The 24,880-nt window shown below is 38.5% G+C and overlaps 1 protein-coding gene and 1 pseudogene across 3 annotated transcripts; one reads left to right on the top strand and one right to left on the bottom strand.

Moving 5' to 3' along the window:
* The first annotated feature begins 386 nt into the window (after nucleotides 1-386).
* Nucleotides 387-13,248, top strand: LOC139471771 (receptor-interacting serine/threonine-protein kinase 1-like). Of its 3 annotated transcripts, none has more exons than XM_071254262.1 (6): nucleotides 387-461; nucleotides 5,291-5,444; nucleotides 6,141-6,294; nucleotides 8,003-8,206; nucleotides 9,937-10,011; nucleotides 10,426-13,248. In XM_071254262.1, the coding sequence occupies exons 2-6, from the start codon at nucleotides 5,376-5,378 to the stop codon at nucleotides 10,617-10,619; spliced, it is 696 nt and encodes a 231-aa protein (XP_071110363.1). In that variant the 5' UTR covers nucleotides 387-461; nucleotides 5,291-5,375; the 3' UTR covers nucleotides 10,620-13,248. The 3 variants fall into 3 exon arrangements, with proteins under 3 accessions (XP_071110363.1, XP_071110361.1, XP_071110362.1); XM_071254260.1 differs by having other exon boundaries at nucleotides 7,970-8,206; XM_071254261.1 differs by lacking the exon at nucleotides 387-461 and adding an exon at nucleotides 481-522 and having other exon boundaries at nucleotides 7,970-8,206.
* A 5,335-nt stretch (nucleotides 13,249-18,583) lies between these two features.
* On the bottom strand, nucleotides 18,584-24,464 carry LOC139471827 (uncharacterized; annotated as a pseudogene).
* Nucleotides 24,465-24,880: the final 416 nt, after the last annotated feature.

The following is a 24,880-nucleotide window of genomic DNA, read 5'->3' as shown; positions in this document are numbered from 1 at the left end:
CCTTTTCAAATTGAAATATGATGGCATTCCCAAAGACATAAACAAAAGTATAAACGTTACTACATATGGGGTTGGAGGGCAAATTTCAAGATTCTTGTAATGGCCGCGCCCACACTGGTGGCAGCGATGTTACCGAGAGTGTAACGAAGGTGTCACGCGCTGGGAAGGAGCTTGAAGAAAAATCCATGTGTTATATTAAAAACGAAAACTGATTTGTTATTTCGTCATTGTTTAATCCTGAATACATCATGAAGTCTTCCGTGTAGTTTCGATCACCATTAATACATAAGAACAAGCGTAGATAAATAAAACGGTAACGTGAACCCTGAATTAATGTATCTGTTATTCGGACCATTGATTTTTCGAATCAGTAAGCTTCCATGTTTTCGGATTTTCTTATTTTGGGAAAACCCAGGATACATCAAAATATCGACAAGTGTCTTATGTGACAATAAACAAAGGCAAGTTTTGATAATTTGCAATCGTCAAATGTAAAACATTCACGCTGCTATCTGATATTTGGTAAAGCATAATTGCATATTGCCTTTTGTTGTGAGATACGTTCCCTAAGAGATCACACGGGTGACATCATCTGGTCAGACTGCAGTTGCCTATTTCTTTCCCCAAACCGGAATGAACGTTTTTACGGAAGTTGTCGATGTCTTGCATTGATACGTATGTTATGTGCGGAGTCCATACTTCCTTGATGCAACGATTTGTCCCACTTTCTTCAAAGTGAACTCATCAGGTCATATTTAGGACAGGTTATCGCATGGCATTTACCGTCCAGAAACACATTCTCATGTCGTGACCCTATGCAGATTCACTTGCCAGAACAAAGTAAGTGAAAGTACCCTGAAACACATAATGGCATATCCAAAACACATGTCCTGTCCAGGGGCACAATCCGCAAATTGATCTTTCTGGTAAAACAGTTTTATTCTATCTTCTATTTTGTCTGAGATGATGGTTTTGCTATATGATACTGCGATGAATGTAGATAATAATGTAACTTTAGTTATGGAAGATAATCCAGTAATTAAACACTTACAGAACAATACTTACCTTTAATGCCAATTATACAATGTTTGCTATTGCTATTTCTCATGTCACTATCAATACATTGCTATTTGTATATATGTATCATGTTTGGGAGATCATTGCTTGTTTGCCAATCCCTCCACTTTATGGAAATAAATATGTTTATATCAAGTGTTGCAACACAAATACATGTACTTGTAAACAAAGGCTTCGATTGTCTAGTGTTCATTCTAGTTTTCAAGAATGCATTTCAATTTGTTGTTTGGCTTCATCTGACATTCAAAATCATGATTTGACTTTGACACTTGACAAAATTATGGGTTTTTTCATGTTTCCATAATTGGGTTTCGGATTAAAACAAAGTCACTAAACATGCTAAAGGGAAACAAGGAGCACCTTAGAATACAGCACCACAGGTTCTCATGAGGATGATCCCTGTCGTAAGTCACATGTCACTGAGATTAGCAACTTTTAGTGGGGGGATCCGTCAGACGCAAATTAGCGGAATGTAAGTCTGACAGCTTTCCGACTGAGCTACGTCCACACTGTAAACTTAGTGCAAATTTACCTACTCATGCCTTAGATGTGATGGGTCGAATAGGTGACAGACACTTATGAAAGTAACGGGTAGGCAGGTTCCAAGGGACTTTAGTCTAAGACACGCATGAGTAATCCTGATGCTAGTTGGCACACTCATCCCTTTCAATAATCTACAAGATACCGAGTGGTGAGGAATGATGGCACCAAACGTCATTCATCAGACATCAAATTAGCAGATGAATGACATTGTTTTTAATAATTTCCCAGGTGATTTTGTCACAGAAATGTGTGGGAGAGTTCCTTCTAGGAAGGCATAAGCAATCATGAATAGTGATGCCACAAGGGTGAGTCGGCTTTTGAATCATTACTGAAGAAATGTAGAGGTTGAAAGTGGCTTATGTGTATGTTCCAGGACAGTATCCAGTAGCCAAAATATTTGTCACCAAACCATTTCATATCCTGCTTTCTTGGCGTTTAGTGTGAAGGAGCTGCTAGAATGTAATAGCAAACAAATGAGTACCTATCCCTAATGATCGTAAAGGGTGGATTGATCTTAAAGAGGATCCAAGGGCTAAGGATAGAGTTAGGGGTAACCTACCCTAAAACAATTAACTAACCCTACGGATAGACTATCAGGTTTACGGGAGAATCCTCACATTAATCCAATCAGACACCAAATAGCACCGCTTATTAGCACTGAGTAGAGTACTTCAGCTAAAACAATACATGCGCGCTGGCTCGTGTCGGCCTTTGATGCAACCGCAAAGAACAAAGACATCGATGGGTGTCGTCTGTCTGTCAGGTGTGATCAGTGATGACCTAAGTGAAGAGAACGCTTGTCTTGACCCCAGTAGTGACAATTCACAGGATGTAATTAGTGTTTGAATGACATTGTTTATATACTTGTTACAAGTGCTGCTCAATAAACATCGATGTATTTTCAGCGTATGTCTAAGTTGGTATTTCGGCTATCCAAAATGTCTTATTGTTGATATAAATGCGATGTTTAATAATGCGAGTGGGTACCACTACACTATAGGAGAGGTAAACATCCCAACACCAACCCAAAACAAGGAACCTAAATTCCACTACGACAAAGCCGACTGGGACAAATTTCAGGAAATTTGCAACAAGGCTAACCCAGCTGACCAAGAAAGTAACGACCCCAAAATCTACTGTAAAAACCTCACTGACTATATAGTAAATGCAGCTAAAAACTCCATTCCTTTCAACACAACCAGCATAGGCAAACCCTCGGTTCCTTGATGGAACGAGGAGATAGAACAAACTAGACGTAAACGCAAATCCGCATTCAATAAAGCCAAACGTGACTTCAAACACTTAAAGATATCACATGAACTAAATCACAAAGTACAAAGCTTAGTTAAAACAGCTAAAACTAGAGACTGAAAAATTTTTTGCGAAGAAATTAACCATCACACAGAGGCCAGAACAGTTTGGCGCAAAATCCACGCCATTAGGGGCAGTAAACGTCATAAAAAAACTCCCAACATAAACAATTCAACAAACCCCACTGAAAAAGCTAATAACCTAGCAAATCACTTCTCGGCCGTCAATAGCAACGGCAACTTCAACCAGAAATTCCAGGAACAACTAAAATCAGAAACCAAATTTACCAAAGAGCCAAAAGATAATAACCTAGAAATTAATCTCCATTTCACAATGGAAGATCTACTCTACGTCCTACAAAATAGGAAAAAGGGCACAGCCCAAGGCTTAGACCTTACTTCATACCAGATAATTAAACGACTACCACCCAAACTACTCCAAACTCTTCTGAAACTCTATAACCTCATATATCTAAACGGACAGGTCCCATCACCTTGGAAACAAGCCCTGGTCATACCAATCCCCAAACCCAATAAACCAGCTGACCAGGCTTATTCATACAGACCAATCTCCCTAACTTCTAACTTATGCAAAGTAATGGAATCAATGGCAAAAAACAGGTTACAACACTACTTAGAACAAAACAACATAATAAATCCAGACCGAAGCGGTTTCACTCTTGGATGCTCAACCTTAGATAACCTCGCCCGACTAGAGCAGGACATTAAAACAGGCTAACTTAACAAACAATATACTACAGGCATCTTTCTAGACTTCTCCAAAGCATTCGACATGGTTTGGCATATCGTGCTAATACAAAAACTACAAAAAATAGGTCTTAACGGTCAAATAATTAACTACATCCAAAGTTTCCTAACAAACCGCAAAATCACCGTGGGCATAGACCAAGCGCTATCACACCAATGTCCCCTAAAAAAATGGCCCTCCCCAGGGCAGCATCCTAAGCCCAACACTCTTCAATATTATGATTAACGATCTATTCGAGGGACTATCCCCCAAAGTAAACACATCAAAATTCGCGGATGATGGAGCCCTCTGGATCCGCACTAAAAGCATTAAAATGGCCCAAAACTTACTACAAAAATCTCTAAATAAAATACAAAAATGGGTTGACAAATGGGGCTTCTCCCTAAACTCAGAAAAAAAAACAGGAATAGTATTTAAACACAAAAATATGCAACACGCCTCCCTAAACCTCCAACTGAACAACAAACCAATCAAATTCCAAAAACAAACCAAATTCTTAGGATTAATCTTCGATGAACATCTCACCTGGGATGCTCACATTAAAAACCTAGTGACCAGATGCAGCAAAAACCTAAACACATTAAGATGCCTAACCGGCTCCAAATTGGGGGCCTCTAAAAACACCCTCCTCTCACTCTATATATCACTAATTAGATCCAAACTAGACTATGGCAGTGCCATTTACGACGCCTTAAACAACTCTCTCATTAAAAAACTAGACTCAATCCAGTATCAGGCCCTAAAACTAATCACACGAACTCAACTTGGCACCTCCTCCACCTCACTCCAGGCCTTAACAGGAGAAATGCCACTTAAACTACGTAGGGAACAACTTACCTTAAACTTCTGGGCCGCGTCCCAATCAAACCCTCTAATCGAAAACTTAATAAAAAACAATATTAGCCCAAGAAACAAAGCCCTAGCCCGGAAACATCCACTACTTACTCCCAGAAATAAGCTTAAACTTACCCAGCTCAAAAGCAGAAATCAAAAGTGTCACTAAACAAAAAATCAACAAAAAATGGCAAAATATATACCAAAACTCAAATTGCCAAATCAGGAAAGTACTCAAAAAACCCCTAAATAAACCAAAACTACTACACCCATACAAAAAAATCGACAGAATAATTACTAAACTACAAACAGGCCACACCAAACTAAATAACCATCGTAAAATAGCTAATCTTACACACAAGTTTCCATGGCAATGACTTTGATTTAGACTGAAAATGGCGGTAGTCCTCTTTTCCGGAGCAGATCTTGAAAACCGTACCATATTTCTTCACCAAACTTGGCACATAGATAGATCTAGTGGTGAACTGGTGCCTTTTGATAGTTTGGGATTATAAAAAAAAATATTTTTCGAGTTTCCATGGCAATGACTTTGATTTAGACTGAAAATGGCGGTAGTCCTCTTTTCCGGAGCAGATCTTGAAAACCGTACCATATTTCTTTACAAAAAGGCCCAGCGAACATAGTTCACAGGAGCTAATGCATTGCACACACCCAACATGTCATATTAGTGGGGGATGTGAGTATTTCATGCTTGTTGTTTATTAAAAAGATATAATTTGCATTATTTTTTTTCCAGGAAATCATCACTTGTGGATGGGATGTACTGTCTCTAAATTGAATATCCTGTGGACCATTGTGAGACATATTACTAGCGCCTCAACATGTCCAGGAACCAAGGTGCCAGAAGAGCCCCAGGCCACCCAATATCTATCAACGGAATTCTTAACGATGTAAGTGTGATCCTGGTTACTGTTTAGTTCTGGGCGTAACGATTGATGGAGCTATTATGCAACACAATTGTCCATGGCCTAAACTTATAAATTATCTCTCGATGCCATGCTACATTATCAATAGTGCTAGTAGTAGCAATAATTTATATGTTTAATTTTTGTAACCCAAAGTACACATTGCTTGAAGAATGAAGATACATATTCATTAAGAATACCGCATTCGACATAATAAGCGCCCAGGGCGCTCTCAATATTAGAAATAGGGGGCTCTTATTAGAATATTATTTTGGTGAAAAACAACAGAGTTGAAAGATCGTAAATTTTCTGGTTTATGCTGTCAGCCTGAAATGTTTATATTCGACAGATATATTTTTCCAGAATTTAATTTCCAATAATAAAGGATGCATATAACGCACATATTATACAGGAATAAATAAGTCTTGTGTACATTGATCGGAAGGGGTGCTAATTGGGATTGTTCACCAGCCAATATTGCTGCAAATATCGCCGTGGGCGCTTCTTTGAGCGGGGCGCTTATTACGTCGAATACAGTATGCTCATAAATATCATATAATCAGAACCTAATGTAAGCATGGTAACAGTCAAATGTTTGTTTTCGCTTTCTATCTCCAGTTTCCATTTATTTAGTCATACACCTTGTCCATAACCATGGTAACAGTCTTGTTTGTTTGTCAGGCCATGATTGCTGTTGCCCAGATACAGAACATCTCCGACATAGACAAAGCCCCGCCATACATCTCTCCTAACACCCCTTTGGTGAACCCTAGGACTGGGGAGAGGATACCTCCCACTGGAGCCTCTTCATCAGCATCTGCCGCCAGGCAACCAGGTAGGTAGGAGGGAGGGAGGGAAGCAAGAGATGAGAGATGATGTAAGGTGCCTCTTCATCAGCATCTGCCGCCAGGCAACCAGGTAGGTAGGAGGGAGGGAGGGAAGCAAGAGATGAGAGATGATGTAAGGTGCCTCTTCATCAGCATCTGCCGCCAGGCAACCAGGTAGGTAGGAGGGAGGGAGGGAAGCAAGAGATGAGAGATGATGTAAGGTGTTCTAGGGTGGGGGGTGAGCAATGAGGTTAGGTAGGATGAGGGGTGGGTTGGGTGGAGGGAACAGTGTGATAGGCATGGGGGGAGGGGTGGGGAGGGTGAGCAGTGAGGTTAGGTGGGGTGAGGGGTTGGTGGGGTGGAGGGAACAGTGTGATAGGCATGGGGGGAGGAGGGGGGAGTTGGGGAGGGTGAGCAATGAGGTTAGGTTTGGGTGAGGGGTTGGTGGGGTGGAGGGAACAGTGTGATAGGCATGGGGGAGGGGGGGAGTTGGGGAGGGTGAGCAATGAGGTTAGGTGGGATGAGGGGTGGGTTGGGTGGAGGAAACAGTGTGATAGGCATGGGGGGAGGGGGTGTGAGGTGGGGAGGGTGAGCAGTGAGGTAAGGTGGGGTGGAGGGAACAGTGTGATAGGCATGGGGGGAGGGGTGGGGAGGGTGAGCAGTGAGGTGAGGTGGGGTGAGGGGTTGGTGGGGTGGAGGGAATAGTGTGATAGGCATGGGGGGAGGAGGGGGGAGTTGGGGAGGGTGAGCAGTGAGGTTAGGTGGGGTGAAGGGTTGGTGGGGTGGAGGGAACACTGTGATAGGCATGGGGGGAGGAGGGGGGAGTTGGGGAGGGTGAGCAGTGAGGTTAGGTGGGGTGAGGGGTTAGTGGGGTGGAGGGAACAGTGTGATAGGCATGGGGAGAGGAGGGGGGAGGGTGAGGAGTGAGGTTAGGTTGGATAAGGGGTTGGTTGGGTGGAGGGAACAGTGTGATAGTCATGGGGGAGGGGGTGTGAGGTGGGGAGGGTGAGCAGTGAGGTTAGGTGGGGTGAAGGGTTGGTGGGGTGGAGGGAACACTGTGATAGGCATTGGGAGAGGAGGGGGAGTTGGGGAGGGTGAGCAGTGAGGTTAGGTGGGGTGAGGGGTTGGTGGGATGGAGGGAACAGTGTGATAGGCATGGGGAGAGGAAGGGGGAGTTGGGGAGGGTGAGAAGTGAGGTTAGGTTGAATAAGGGGTGGGTTGGATGGAGGGAACAGTGTGATAGGCATGGGGGGAGGGGGTGTGAGGTGGGGAGGGTGAGCAGTGAGGTTAGGTTGTGGGAGGGGTTGGTGGGGTGGAGGGAACAGTGTGATAGGCATGGGGGGAGGGGGTGTGAGGTGGGGAGGGTGAGCAGTGAAACCCTTGGATACAAGGTGAGGTGAAATGTGTCCTGGACAGATTCCCTTCTTGTCCTGCACCATTTTGTGTCTTTTCCATGTTTTGTGTATATGATACTGAGTGAGTGCAAGTAATTTCGAACCCAATTTTAATGAAATTCCTATGTTAATTTCTATGACATATTTTTTCTCTGTACATTATGTACCGACTACTGCAGAAGATGAAATGTTATCAGACTGCCATGGCACAACATTGACCTGACAACCTGATAAATGATTCAAGTCAAATAGAAGATTCAGTAAAGGGAAGTTCTAATTGCTATTTCAGTAACCAAAGATAACTCAGCAATTAAAATGACAGGTACACTAATCAACATCGTGAACAGTCAGAATGTACAGATCGGCCACTACAACAGGATGTACTTCCAGACAGGACGCCAGCAGAACCAGGAGGTGGAAGAGGACTCATCCTCCGATTCTGACAACTTTGACAATGAGGAAGACCTACAGGAGCAGGTGCGGCAACGGCGTCTGGCTGATGAGGAAACAGCTGAAATACTTAGAGGTGAGTTTCTGCTAATGAGGCTGAAATACATTGAGGAGAGTTTCTGCTAATGAGGCTGAAATACATTGAGGAGAGTTTCTGCTAATGAGGCTGAAATACATTGAGGAGAGTTTCTGCTAACGAGGCTGAAATACATTGAGGTGAGTTTCTGCTAATGAGGCTGAAATACTTAGAGGTGAGTTTCTGCTAATTAGGCTGAAATACTTAGATGCGAGTTTCTGTGAATGAGGCTGAAATACATTGAGGTGAGTTTCTGCTAATGAGGCTGAAATACTTAGATGCGAGTTTCTGTTAATGAGGCTGAAATACTTAGGGGTGAGTTTCTGCTAATGAGGCTGAAATACATTGAGGTGAGTTTCTGCTAATGAGGCTGAAATACATTGAGGCGAGTTTCTGTTAATGAGGCTGAAATACATTGAGGTGAGTTTCTGTTAATGAGGCTGAAATACATTGAGGTGAGTTTCTGCTAATGAGGCTGAAATACTTAGAGAAATTGTACATGGACATCATTGTATTTATTGTACATGGGCATCCTTGTATTAAGTGTACATGGGCATCATTGTATTTATTGTACATGGGCATCATTGTATTAATTGTACCTGGGCATCATTGCATCAAATGTACATCGGCCTCATTGTATTAATTGTACATGGGCATCATTGTATTAATTGTATATGGGCATCATTGCATCAATTGTACATGGGCGTCATTGCATCAATTGTACCTGGGCATCATTGTATCAATTGTACATGGGCCTCATTGCATCAATTGTACATGGGCCTCATTGTATTAATTGTACATGGGCATCATTGTATTAATTGTACATAGGCATCATTGCATCAATCGTACATGGGCCTCATTGTATTAATTGTACATGGGCTCATTGTATTAATTGTACATGGGTATCATTGTATTAATTTTACATGGGCATCATTGCATCAATTGTACATGGGCCTCATTGTATTAATTGTACATGGGCCTCATTGCATCAATTGTACATGGACATCATTGTATTTATTGTACATGGGCATCATTGTATTAATTGTATATGGGCATCATTGTATCAATTGTACATGGGCATCATGATATCAATTGTACATGGGCATCATTGTATTTATTGTACATGGGCATCATTGTATTAATTGTATATGGGCATCATTGTATCAATTGTACATGGGCATCATGATATCAATTGTACATGGGCATCATTGTATTTATTGTACATGGGCATCATTGTATTAATTGTATATGGGCATCATTGTATCAATTGTACATGGGCATCATGATATCAATTGTACATGGGCATCATTGTATTTATTGTACATGGGCATCATTGTATTAATTGTACATGGGCATCATTGTATTAATTGTACATAGGCATCATTGTATTTATTGTACATGCACCTCATTGTATTTATTGTACATGGGCATCATCGTATTAATTGTACATGGGCCTCATTGTATTATTTGTACATTGGCCTCATTGTATTAATTGTACATGGGCCTGAGACCTTAATACTGAAATAAATGATTGATTGATTGATAATTTATGGACAGGCAACCTATTTCTCACAAATACACTGATGATAAGAAAAGGACATATAACTTATATCTCATGACTCTGAACATATTGAATATAACTTGTGTGTCACATGAAAAAGAGGATCATGTGATAGTTACCTATACCTCACAGTTAAGTTTGAGATAACTGATGAACATTTGTGTTGTAGATTCGCATCGCCAGGTCTCAGATGATGAGCTCCAGCGACTGTCTCGTTACGTCGGTGGCTCGTGGAGGCGATTATGTAAGTGGGCAGCCATGAACACGTCTGAAATCATATAGATGACAATGTTATAGCCATTGCTAGGTGATGAGATACATAATAGCCTGAGTCTCAGATTTGTATGACAATCAACTGACATGTAGAATATTCCAGTTTCTTTCCCATATTATCCCAGTTGATATAATTCATTCATGAACTATTTACCAGACATTTCTGAACATGGTCTTTTTGGTTCAGGGCTGATAAATAAATAAACAAATAAAATGTTAAAATTTCAATTTCAATATATATTTTTTATATTTACAACAAGTTGGAAGGAAAAAACAAAATAGTGGTGGCATGAGGAAAAGGGAAGGCAACAAGTTTGGAGTTACCTCCCTTCCATTATAGATTCATTTATCACAACTGGCCATTACTGACTGTCTGTGTCCACAGTTCGGCTGATGGAGATTGAGGAGTCAGATGTGGACTACATTTTCCACATCCACCAGAGCGACGGTCTTGAAGAGGTCATATACCAGCTGCTGAAGAAGTGGAAAATAGAAAACAATAACCCCACAGTTGGCGACCTCATCGCAGTGCTGGAGAAAGCCGAGATGGGTCGATTATTGAAACACCTGAAGACTTAAAACCTTTCTCATGTGTTCTGTATTTCCTGAAATAACCACCAACTTTCCAAAGAAACGAGAATTTTATTTTGTCAGTGATGATTTTGTCAATGCATTGCCCGTCTTTAAGTGATGGAATGTTATTGGAATGTTTCTAAAATAATTTATACCCCCTGGCACAGCCTGTTGCCAATGCCAATACAACTGATGTGTTAAAAGAGGATTTTGTGTTTAGGGGTGTGTGCTAATTTCAGGAAATATGGTATTAAGAAGTTTATGAAGTGAAATAATTCAGATTTTGTTTTCTGATAGGATTGAGTTATTGCAAGATAAATTAAAGATTGAAAGGTATTTTCTCTGTTTCAATGGTTACGGATGTTTGCGTGGATCGTATGAATACGTTTGACCAATGGGATTTTTTTTATTGGTTTGAAAATTATCAACACCCAGCTAGGACTGGAGTGTGATAATTCATCATGTTCATAGCGAAGTGTTTGTACGTCCAGAGAGTGAATTGTTTTGTTTTGAATGAAGAAAAATAACAATTATCATCATCATTTTTTGTTTAAAATAAGGAAATAATCAATGCCTTTCTTGTTATTAACATTGTGAATGTTCCAAGCTTGAATCGCCTGGTATATGGATACATTCATTGTGTTGTAAAACTTTTATGATTGGACTTGACTTATCTTTGCAATGTTGACACCAAACTCCATCCCAGTGTGTGACCCCTTCGATTACCCTCCCAGTATCATCGCTGCCAGTGTCACCGCTTCATCGCAGGGAAGTGCTGTGACTGGTGGCAGCAATAGTATAGAGAGTCTCACAAATGGACTAGCACTGTGAGGAGCTTGTGTTGACACATGGCTTCAGGAGATTAGTTTTGTTGCTGCTTATTGTTAAAAAAGTTTAATTTCAACCTGTCAACTTCAAACTGTCTTTGTTTTAAAAAAGAGTTTCATTCCCTAACAGTGATGTATCCTGGGAAGAATTGATTATTGACAAGAAACTTGAGGTCAGGAGGTCCCTGTTTCTTAAAGTGTTACTACTTCCACACATAAATATACACCTCCTCCCTGGGCAGTTCGGGTTAGAACAGGTCCCCAGCAACTGAGGTTTGCTGTGTGATGTGACTTCATGGATCGCGTTGATCATCGATTCACATCGATTCATATCGATTAAGTCACATCCCACTGCTTGTGGCTCTTACCCCAGTGGTGAACATCCAAGACCTATTGTAATCAGTCTTCAGACTTTTCTTCCAGAACCAGAAGATAAGGTTTGATATAACCGAAATACTGTTAAAAATTGCACTTACACATCCCTCTCACACAGCGGAAGCTGAAATATTTGGAAGTCTAAAGTTTAAGGACTCCGTTTGACGTTTATGTATGATTTCCTCATGAACCAGCCTAGTCTGTGAGATGTTAAATCATGACTGTATTTATCTTAGATGACTGTCATTATCTCTGTATGTTTGCTTTATTTAAGCTTTTTGTTGTATAGTTCAGTCTTTTACTGAACACCACATTTCTCTGTCACCTGTGAATAACGGTACATATGGCTGATATGTGGTGTTGTAGTGACACGTGTCTATTTTTAGTAAGCTCACATGCTGATGAAATTTGTCTGTTTATTACTCGTAGAAGCCAACCCGGGATTAACATCACAATTTGTGCAATGTCAGCTGAATGCTTATTGGTCAGATTAAGCACTGATTTCCATATGGCTGGTACCAGACTGTGTCTTGATTCGTTGATTGAAGATAGAGACCACACTGCAAAGCGGCCATATGTTTCAAAGGCTTATTGAAGAACGTATTGACGATGCAGGAAAGATGATCATGATGATGTGACATAATGACCATGTTTATCTTATTGGAACTGTTGGTAATTTTTTATGAGACATTGTGTTGATGAGGTTTCATTGTACATACTTAACTGATCCGCCGACTCTAAATTGCAGATTAAAATAAACATTTTGAGGTCACATTTCTGTTTGCTGGCCCGACAACAAAGAAAATGACTGAATGAAGTAGTAGTAGAAGTAGAATTTAGGGCTACCTGAGAGGTCCATCGTCAGTGTGAGGTTTGTTCGAAAGTGTTACTTCCCTTCTCATATTGATCGGCTTGAAAGAGTTCTTTTTTCAACTAAATTGAAACTTGGTGGAAAGGACAGAATTTTGTTGCACATTTGTGAATTATTTGGGGGGTGGCAGATCTGTAATCAAAGTACTGTATAAAGCACTGATTTGTTTAGTTTGTTATTTGAGCTGTTGTGCCATGTTATATCTAACTTTTGCTTTTGTATACATTTTCTGTATTTTTCTCTATGATCATGTTATTTAACTCTCCTCTTCTGAGTCGGCTCTGTGTAAATAGCTTGAATTTTGTTAAAAATATATTGATCTCCAATGTGAATGATAACGTGTGAGTAAATACCCAATTTGGATCCCTGTTTATATCTTATTTTGAAATCATGTTGACATTACTTCCCTACACAATAATTGTTTGTTTCTATCATCACTACAGACGTAGTTGAACATTTCAGCTTCACGGGCACATTTTTGGTATGACCTCCTTTTGCATGTGGTTGTCTGCAGTAAATATCACTTGCTTCAAGATATTATTACTTTGTATATAGCGGTGTAAATAAAATGTCAATCAATATGATATATTGCCTGTTGTCCTTGGTAGATATAAATTTGTTTATACAGACATGGAACCATTTCACAGTATCACAGCCTTTGGTTCGAATGGGGCTCAGTCATCTAAGGACACAATTTGCTGTGCGCCTCTCGGGTGTGCCAGAAACCTATGATCATGCGTTTGAATCACATATTCGTGCGAGTGTGTCTGTTTGTCAGTTAGGTTCAACAGCGCTTTGACCAGTGCTCCAGTTATATCACGCTGTGTCAGTTTTAGGTAGGAGAAAAGGCTAAAGTAATGCAGGTCTCGGATGTTTGCCGCTTTGTTAAAACCCACGGGTATTATGCTGAAAACATAATTGGGACGTACGAGGATTCGAACCCACAATCATAGGGTTCTGTTGCACCAAAGGGACACAACTCTGCTGTTTACTTGCCTTGAATTTGCCTAAAGGTGTCTTGAAAAAACAACAATGAACCTCGATGGCTTGGATCGTTGCTCATAGTATCAATCACTGGATTGATCCGGTCCAGACAATTATTTGTACTGGAGATAGCACAAGTACAACAAAGATCATGTGACCGTTGATCAATTTATTTTATAACATTGGTAAAAAATATCAATCAATGAAAAGATCAATGGCATATTTTCACGGAGCAAAGAAACAAGCATGAGCAACATTCCAGCAATATCACAGTTAATTTGTATTATTTTTTGCATGATAGCAGAACTTGAAATTAAGACAAGAGATGTTATTTTGATGAAATTGGTCGTGGATGTTGGGGTACTAGTGGACTGCTGAATGCAACCCATCTTGCTTACCAATGCAGTGAAAGCTACCCTGCAACTACAGTTGCCAAGCAACCCATGTTGCTATGCAGCTAGTGCTCCCAACAAGTACTATTGCCAAATATTGAGCGAGGTCAACTATTGTTGCCAAGCTGACCATCCGCTGTAAAGCGGTCACTAAGCCATCCACTGTAAAGTGGTCACTAAGCCATCCGCTGTAAAGCGGTCACTAAGCCATCCGCTGTAAAGCTGTCACAAAGCCATCCGCAGTAAAGCGGTCACAATGCCATCCGGAGTAAAGCGGACACAAAGCCATCCGCTGTAAAGCGGACACTAAGCCATCCGCTGTAAAGTGGTTACTAAGCCATCCGCTGTAAAGCAGACACTAAGCCATCGGCTGTAAAGCAGACACTAAGCCATCCACTGTAAAGCAGACACTAAGCCATCCGCTGTAAAGCTGACACTAAGCCATCTGCTGTAAAGCGGTCACTAAGCCATCCCCTGTAAAGCGGTCACTAAGCCATCCTCTATAAAGCGGTCACTAAGCCATCCGCTGTAAAGCGGACACTAAACTATTCGCTGTAAAGCAGACACTAAGCCATCCGCTGTAAAGCGGACACTTAGCCAACCGCTGTAAAGCGGACACTAAGCCATCCGCTATAAAGCGGTCACTAAGCCATCCGCTGTAAAGCGGTAACTAAGCCATCCGCTGTAAAGCGGTCACTAAGCCATCCGATGTAAAGCGGTCACTAAGCCATCCGCTGTAAAGCGGTCACTAAGCCATCCGCTGTAAAGCGGACACTAAGCCATCCGCTGTAAAGCGGTCACAAAGCCATCCGCTGTAAAGGGGACACTAAGCCATCCGCTGTAAAGCGGACACTAAGCCATCCGCTGTAGTAGTATAGGTAATGGGGGTTCTGGACCACTTCCACTGGAGCCGGCTTTATTACCTATACTGCTACTACAGGTGGCATTTTTTATGCCAAAATGATTATGCGATTCAACGATAGTGATGTGTTGTATTAAACGAAACATCAATATTAATTAATAGTGAATAAAATTTACTATAGCCCACGAGGATATTGGAACGGTATAGGAGCAATAAAAAAATTAGCCACCGCGGCTAAGGTATCTAAAGATGTGGCCAAGGATTGGTTAAAGAAACAAGCGTTGTGACAAATATATTTACCGGCACCGCGTTATATACCGAGGAAGAAGTTTGATATTTTTACAACGAATGAAGTTCATCAGACTGACCTCTTGTTTCTTCCCCACGATAAGGTAAAACGCAAAACGTATAAATACGCTTGAACAGTAGTGGATGTGGCTAGTCGATTCAAAGAGGCTGAGCCATTAACCTCGAAAGATTCAACAGAAGTAGCTAATGCACTGAGCCGCATATATAAACGCGGACCACTAAAATGGACTAAGCTATTTCAAGTAGATCCCGGTCGCGAGATTATGGGATCGATAACAAAACTGTTAACAAAGCACGATGTCGAAATTGTCCATGGTGAAAGAGAGGCCCACCGTAGTCAAGCTATCGTCGAAAGATTTAACCGGACATTAGCGGAACGTTTGTTTGGCTATCAGTATGGGATCGAAATGAAATTCGAACGATTGAGATCAACCGAATGGGTGACACGATTATCAGCTGTTGTATCAGCGCTGAATAATGAAGTAACGAGATTAATAGGGAAGAAGCCATCCGATGCTATTAAAATGAAATCCGTGACTTCTGAATCTTCAGCACCAAGGAGAGGCAAAGAACGAAAACTTCCGGATAGAGTAAGGGTAAGATATTTATACCAGCCCGGTGAACTCGAGGGAGGCCTACGTCGCGCAACCGATCCCATATGGTCCCTTAAGACGTATAACATTAGTCGATTGGTTACGAAAGAAGGAGAGCCTATTCTTTATTATCTTCAAGATGGACCGGGTAGGGCATTTGTACGAGAAGAGTTGTTCATAGTTCCTGACGGTACGGTATTACCACCATAATCATTAGCATAGGTAGTTACACCATCATTATCAATCCATCTCTTTGTATCTAAGGGGGATAATGATGTCTTGTTCATTCTTAATCCATATATCCTATGATTGTAACTTCTTAAAGAGTTCATCTCGTGTTTGAACGTTCTACCGTTTATACTGTTTGATATGCTTTTTCACAACGTACTTCTTAACGCCATTGGCTTTTCTTATCTCCCCATTATCGGACTTCTTTATAGAATACATCTTAGGTCTTAATCCTACATTCTTCGCTATAGGAGTCCCAGCACATTCATCCTTCATCTTACCTAACACCTTTTTATTTACTACGCTGTGCAGTGGATTATCTTTAGGGTAATCGCTCGTGTCGTACATATCTATTTTTTCTGCCATATCTTTATACACATCCTCGGTTTGTATTTCCATCAACAAAGAATCTGTGTCGGTATATAACACCTCGCATCTATCGCCGTATTGCTTCTTAAGTTCGTTATAATAAAAGTCATACATTAAGTGTTTTGACAAGTCGAGGATACTCATACCGACGTACACCGGTCTGTTGAATTTTATATTACTCTTCTGCATATGCAACGCGGCTAAGTCGTTATCGAATATCTTGCTTCTGTTAAAGCCGGACTGGCTATAAGTTTCCTGAGTCTTTCTTCCTCATTAGATCTGACTAATTTAACATCAACACGCTTCCTTAGATTCTCCATAGTTTTACCAAATACCGAGTTATTATTAATAATTCCTCAATACCAAGAGATACGTACAATGATATGTACAATTTGTCCACTGAAATCACAGCTTAAAATTTTTCAAATTATTTCCTTGAAATATTGACATATTCTTCAACATTGTTCAAGATGACAACTTTATGATATAAAATGTGACATTGATATTTGCAGTTATCCTCTAGTTCCCAGAAAGCCTTTCCATTAAGGCTCAGATGAATAAAATAGTATTCACTTCTTCTATTTGTTGTTCACTTCTGTTAGGCCATAGGTTTTGTTACATGTCTTTCATTGTTATATACAAACATATTTATGACTTATAATTAATTCTTTATACATTTCAAGTGACTTGTCTCGTGCAATTGCATTTTTTACAGGCTAACAGATGGATTGTTTCAAGTTTGACATATTGCTGGGATCGCAACACTTCAAAACCCTATAATAAAATATAAGTGTCGATATACAAGGCTAAGTTATACATTAGATCATTATTTTTAGAGGCCATTAATGGGATAAATTTATGAAGATATTTCCAATGCTTGAAATGGGTGTACTTTTTTTTAATAGAAAACAACCCACTACATACAAGCAAAAAGTGAAATTCATCTTCTGTTTTAGACTGACAACTTTTGACAAGGACTGGTAAGATTTTCAAGTTGTCAGTCCTGTGGTCTGGGGGAAATTTAATTGAAGTCTGCAACACTGTTAACACGTTCTTAAATATACCTTTGACACCTAGTTTTGGCAAACGTTTTCAAACTTTTCCTCTATCTACACAGGTGAAGGTCACACATAACTATCATCAGCCATCAGTATAACATTTTTGTCACACTAAATACACAGGTGAAAGTCACTCATCACTATCATCAGCCATCAGTATAACATTTTTGTCACACTAAATACACAGGTGAAAGTCACTCATCACTATCATCAGCCATCAGTATAACATTTTTGTCACACTAAATACACAGGTGAAAGTCACTCATCACTATCATCAGCCATCAGTATAACATTTTTGTCACACTAAATACACAGGTGAAAGTCACTCATCACTATCATCAGCCATCAGTATAACATTTTTGTCACACTAAATACACAGGTGAAAGTCACTCATCACTATCATCAGCCATCAGTATAACATTTTTTTCACACTAAATACACAGGTGAAAGTCACTCATCACTACCATCAGCCATCAGTATAACATTTTTGTCACACTAAATACACAGGTGAAAGTCACTCATCACTACCATCAGCCATCAGTGTAACATTTTTGTCACACTAAATACACAGGTGAAAGTCACTCATCACTACCATCAGCCATCAGTATAACATTTTTGTCACACTAAATACACAGGTGAAAGTCACTCATCACTATCATCAGCCATCAGTATAACATTTTTGTCACACTAAATACACAGGTGAAAGTCACTCATCACTACCATCAGCCATCAGTGTAACATTTTTGTCACACTAAATACACAGGTGAAAGTCACTCATCACTACCATCAGCCATCAGTGTAACATTTTTGTCACACTAAATACACAGGTGAAAGTCACTCATCACTACCATCAGCCATCAGTATAACATTTTTGTCACACTAAATACACAGGTGAAAGTCACTCATCACTACCATCAGTCATCAGTATAACATTTTTGTCACACTAAATACACAGGTGAAAGTCACTCATCACTATCATCCGGGATTAGTATAACCAGCGTTAGAAATTGGCACTAGTCCTGGTCCTAGTCACGAGCAGTCAAAAGTTTTAACACTTGACTTTCCGTATTAGAATCCTGACATTGATGTGAAATACAAGTTGTTACTAGTATATCATAAGGAAATATATTTTTTCTTTGCCCTCATAAAATGTTTCCGTTGGCTATCTAAACATTTTCGTTTTCATAAATATGTATAAATGAAATACAAAGGCACATGACATGAAATTGTGACAATATTGATAATTTGATTGGTATAATGAGAACAAATGATGTTGCAAGGTCGAGTCCAGTCAAGAAAAGAAGAAATACCTCCAAAAAGTCCTGTTTGTTGTGCCACCATTCAATAACAAATGGTCCAAGATCATCAAATCTTTTGGCAGGTGTAGGAGAAAGTGCTCTGAGACTCTTGGCACCCTCAAGCCTTACCCTGGTGAGCTAATCCCCACCGACTGGAACATGAAGTTCCCTTAGCGCTGATTGGTCACCTGTATAACGAGAAAATAATTTGAATATAATATTTATTAGTTAGATAATCATTTCAAATTGTTATTGTTTCTAAAAGTAGATTCATCTTATTCCACAATGATAACCTCTTGTGACTACTGTGATGATACTACACAAAACCCATGAAGATCCATGGTAGAATAGGTCTTCAGCCACACGATTATTTACAGACCGCCATCATATAGCTGAAATATTGCTGAGTGCGATGTTAAACAAAAAACAAAACAAAAAACACATACAAATTTTAACAAACAAATATGTGCAACTTTTCAATTGTGTAAATAGTCTTACTTAAATAAATCTATTTTTAATATCCATTAATTAGTCATAACACTCATATCAGATTACATTTATGTTGGGTAGGGGGCATTCACATGGTACAACTAGTTGTATACAATTTGTTGCATGCAATACATTGCATCATGTGAACGGGCAAGTCGGTCCAACTTTTGACATATGCAACTTGTTGGACGCGAGTTGTACGAAATAGGACATGCTCTATTTTCATGCGACAAGTTGTATGAATGCAGCCTATTGCATTTTTTTTGTCTTTGTACATGTGGGCATCGCCCTCGTTTTTTGACATCATGTAACGGAAAATTTGTTTTCGACACATAAAACAAGTACGTTTTCGTATCGAATGTGTCACGTTATACATCTAATGTTCCATCATGGGGTTAAAAATTCAATAATATACAAGTCCGTTAAATTGCAAAGTCAGAGGTTGGTCCAGTACCCGCGATCGCAATTCTCGCGCAGCGTTGATTTTTCAAAGCTCTGCGTCTGAACATTAACTCGGCAACCAAGATTCCAGCGATAATGTAGTGAATCACAAGCTTTTTGTCAGAGATCTCGTGAGACCCGAGTTGTATGCAACTCGCCGCCATGTGAATGCTGAGTTGTATACAACCTCAGTTTGTGCAACTTATTGCATACAACAAGTTGTATACCACTAGTTGTACCGTGTGAATGCCATTGTACTTATGCATTCAATTGAAAACTACTCTAAAGTGCAATAAAGTGTTTCAGTAAAAGATGATTTTATTTACAATTAAGAGCAATATGAAACATGTAAATGAAGTTGTAATCATCACCATGTGCACTTGTAAAGAGTTCTGTCAACTGATCCTCATAGCTATCAAGAATCTTCACACATTCTTCATACTTGGCTTCATTGCTGAATAACAGTGGCATGGGATGTACCTCTGTCTTCATGGATGCTGATATACTGTGGCTGTGTGGAATGTGTGTTGGGATGTTAAGCCATGATAGTGCTGGAATATCCTGAAATAATGGATTGAAACACAATGAATAACAGCTAACAGATGAAACAGATAACAGTTACAGCTGGCATGAAATCAATAACAATTTCTCTCACATCAAAGCATTTGAATTCAAACCCTTACAAAATATGTCACACCTAAACAACTTCCTAATCCACAGCTAAACAATAGGATCTATAAAACTTTATGTTTCATTCATTTAGATATTAGTAAATCTGATCTGAGCATGCCAGATATTAATAACATATATTATATGATTCTTAACCTTCAGTATTCTGCCAATGAGAACAATATAAACGAGGATAACTTGTTCAAAGTGTCTTCATTCGGGAGGACATCAGAGGCGTTGATGCATGTAGATGATAGAGGTGGTGGTGAAGTGCTCAAGTTAATGTCAGCAAACTTGGAGAAAATGATGTTTGATGCAAACATGTGAAGATCCTTGTTGTCATTTTTAGTTGATCCTACTTTAGATGACCTGATATAGACATCCAAATTGTCTCCAGTGATCTATAAGAAATGAATCATATCACATTCATCATGTTCAAATACTGCATTAATTCAGTCATACAACATTAAAATGATAACTCATGGAACACATAGAAGACATATTTCAATGTAACAGTGCTAAATAATATATTAACTTGTTGTGTTCTTTGCATTGAGTAATTACCTTGATCAATGGATTACATTGTAATGATCCAACAATGTTAAGCTATGTTTGAGTCACTGCCTGGGCCATCATTTGGAGTTTGCTAGTTGGGGATTGGCACAATCCGATGTTGCTCAGTAGTACCATACTCTGTAAATAACCTCATAGAATGTGCACCGGAAAGCCTGGATTAGACATACAATGACTGAAAAAGAAGCATATTCATATTTCAATTTAACACAGAAATTTAATTTATCAACATAATTAAAATGGGACAGTATAAAAATTTATAAAAATGGGGGGAGATAATTTATTAATCAATTTCAGCATTAAACATCAGACAAAATACAGGTTCTGATGGGCTAAAACATATATTTAAAATGTATATTTTTTTTGATACAATATTGTTTCCAAATAGACATGTGTCCATGACCATTGTAAACTGGTAATGTGTATATGCCATGTACATATATATATATATTAATTACAACTTTCTATCCTCAAAATCATTACTATCAATAACAAATGCTTTATAGTACCGTAACTGATCTTCTAAATGTCCTCTTATGAGAATGCATCCCACCATCTTATGCCATGCTGTTAGATGGATGTTTCGCATACGCATCAGTATGGAGTATGATGATGTTATTGCAGCCACTTTATTGAGTGGAATTTCACCATCCATACATCCAGTAACAGTGGACATTACAGCCAACAAGAATGGTGCCCTTAGAAAACAGTATGAAACTAGCAAATTATGAACTATATTTTGATGCCTTCTATGTTCTCAGAATAAGGGCTGTTTCTTCAGTACAAAAAAAGCAGGATTACTTAGCAAATGAACAACACAGTGATCTTGCCATATATTTTTGGTAAACATAGTCAAAGGTACATAATTCATTCTAGAGGAGTTTTAATGTAACCAAATAAGCTCCTCTTCACATAACACTGTTATCACCTGACATGCATAAGTATTCAAATAAAATAACCACTACATATAAAAGACTGCAAGAAAGACATTATAACCCATTAAATAGAGGTCACTTGTTTAGCTAAGCTACAAAATTATGAAGAAAAGGCAAAATAGTGTAGCTGACAAGGTAAAAACATCACACCATAAAAAGAAACATGTCATATCAGTTTATGTGAGCTAAAAGTTGAGGGATTCAACCAATGTTTTGGTAACTTTTGTACTCAAGCTTATATTAAAACTGGTATTATATTACTCATATAACAATCATGATAAAAGTTTTATTACAATTAAAACATGATATTTTTTCCCCCAAACATTACCTCATATTGTAAATTCATTCATCAAATTAGATTACCTTTCTTTCATCTCCTGAAATACCTGACCTATAAAGTCATGGCTATCTGTAAGATTCTGCAGACTTGATTGCTCCATGAGAACCGATGGAGATGATAATGATGATAGCTCTTGACAGTCTGACTGTAGCTGCTGTATCACTCTCTCGTTTATTTTATTTCTTGAACTGGGGTGGGACAAAAGTAAGGTCACAACTTGCTCCAAGTCCTCAGATGCAACTGCTTGCATTAGTCCATGTAAATATGTCTGCTGTGGCTGTTTCCCAACTTCAGCAAATGACTCTAAACAGCGAAAAATACTGGTACCATTGTTGTATTTTTTTCCTTATATCCCTATATCTTAATCCATTACTCATCTGAGAGAAATACTAAAAAAATATATATATATTTCAGTTACACTTTTGATAAATGTAGATGGCTTCTGTAGTTATTTAAATTAAAGAAGACATTAACTTTCTCCTATCAAATAACATTTTTATCTCTTCAAAACATAAAAGTAGAATTGGTCCTATTAGATACTTAATTTCATGTATGTACCATGAGTTGAAAATGTAGATGGTAGCTTTTGTTTTGGTGGCAAATCCAAACACTAGTTGTGTTCACCAACTGCAGCCTTTGGTTTTTCACCGGGTTCAGTCCCTAAAACAAAGTAAAATAATGTGAGCATGTTCAGAAAGAGACAACAATATCAGATAAGCAATCATCAGGACAAGCATGAGTACAATAGGTGCAAAGGAAATATTGTATTTCGCATAAATCATATGTGAAACACATTTTTCCAATAATTTATTAATATAGCTTATTTCATTTCAACACATTTACAAACATTATTATTTACTCAAAGTATTCTCTTTCACTCTAATAGTATTATGTGTAATATACCACAAGCCATTTACCAGTAGAACAGATTTTGGTACACTGTAAGGCTGCATAAATGTGTTCAGCTTCTTTTTGCACAGAAAAAGATGATGCTATATTCAAATATAAGAAAATACATATTAGGCCAATGAAAATTTATGTATTTTAAAGATATGACAAAGGAAAACTAATTCTTAAATTAATCTACAGCTAAATCACATTACTTCCTTATACAACCAAAGTTCCTTTCCAATTTCATATTCACAGTAGAATACAGTACAAATGTAGTATCAGTATCTCTAACTCTGTATGTATCTATCATCTGTGAAAAAAGGGAGAAATAGGCCATACCATCTGACAATGCTGATTCTTCATTATGGGACGCAGGTGAACTTCTCTTGTTTTCAGTGTAACTTGTGGCATTCTTTTTGAACGTGGAAAGGTCAATGTTTAACTCTGTGAATGTAAATGATACTGCCAATCATTTAAATGTAGGAGCTGACACTGCCTAGTTACAAATTGTCTGGTAATACACAATTCTGGTAAAACATCATCAATCACGACGCACATATATTTTTTTACCCAAACTACAAATATTGGTATTACATAACTATTAATCCAGTGTTAGGTCATTTTAACTGCACCAATGTTACATAACTAGTAATTATTTTTAAATACAGAGTACAAATATGTACATTATGAAAAACAGATGCATCTATGTACCTAGCTTCCTTCAATGTACACTTTGAGAAGAGCTGACATAACTTACTTAAGAAGTTTCTTATATTAAAACATATCAATCATTATTTAAGGAAAGGTGTCCCTTTAACATAAAAATTTAAACACAAAAAATAACATTTTTATTTTGCACTAAAGTTATTTTTGTTGTTGGAAAACATACAACATTAATAATAATAAGGATATTAACACAAGAATATATTATTACATCACAAAGTAAGAATACACGCAGTGAATAAGTATTCTCGATGTGTTTGCCTTTGACCGGAATCGAACCGAGTCTAAAGATTACTCTTTCAGACTACATACCATTCAAAAGCTTCATTACATCTAATTTCAATGTTAAAAAATGTACACTTTGTTATTATGCAAATCAAAGGGTTAACCCATCATCAGCGTCAGAAACTGACACAAGTCCTTCAGTCCTTGCCAAACTGCCCAATTGTTAAGGTATCATAAGGACTAGTAGAAATTTGCCATTTATAAATATTAATAAACTTGCTGAAATAGTATATGTGTGAACATTCCACTCTTTCTAAAAACATAAATGTATGAAAATATAAAAGGGCACTCACTGTAAATGACGATGAAAGCAATACCAGTCGGTCTTGCTTCAGCCATCAGAGGATGTTGAGCTCCAGCAATGCAATAATATGTTTTGCAAATATTTTAGCTTCTACCTCATGCTTAGTTAAAATTCTTTGCAACAGATGAATCACAATTACAAATGTGTGCTTGAGGTTTCAAAGTTGATTTATCAAATGAGACATATGCAATAAGGCCAGAAAATCTATTTAAGGGTCCCAAAAGATCTCCTAACAGCACTTAGTTTAACCATGAATAAAAAAAATAAATATTATTATTATTTTCATTATTACGTATTATGTCTAATAAACAGACTAGTCTACTCATTCCGGTTAGAGTGATAGTGACAACAAACAGCAGTAAACAAGTCAAGATAAGGAACATCGGACGGGCTGTTGAGAAGGAGGTTAGGGGCATGAAAAAAGGTTTCATATTTTCTTAACATTACTTTA

This window comes from Haliotis cracherodii, unplaced genomic scaffold, assembly GCF_022045235.1.
Source record: "Haliotis cracherodii isolate W230 unplaced genomic scaffold, xgHalCrac1.p SCAF_23, whole genome shotgun sequence".
NCBI lineage: Eukaryota > Metazoa > Mollusca > Gastropoda > Lepetellida > Haliotidae > Haliotis > Haliotis cracherodii.
This window is presented reverse-complemented; position numbering and strand designations above follow the sequence as displayed.

Bases quoted from the DNA above. Each gene is read 5' to 3' on its own strand.
- LOC139471771 (XM_071254260.1), top strand. From the start codon at position 5,376: ATGTCCAGGAACCAAGGTGCCAGAAGAGCCCCAGGCCACCCAATATCT. The intron at 5,445-6,140 runs GTAAGTGTGATC...TTTGTTTGTCAG, and splicing joins TCAACGGAATTCTTAACGAT to GCCATGATTGCTGTTGCCCA. The intron at 8,207-9,936 runs GTGAGTTTCTGC...TTTGTGTTGTAG, and splicing joins AACAGCTGAAATACTTAGAG to ATTCGCATCGCCAGGTCTCA.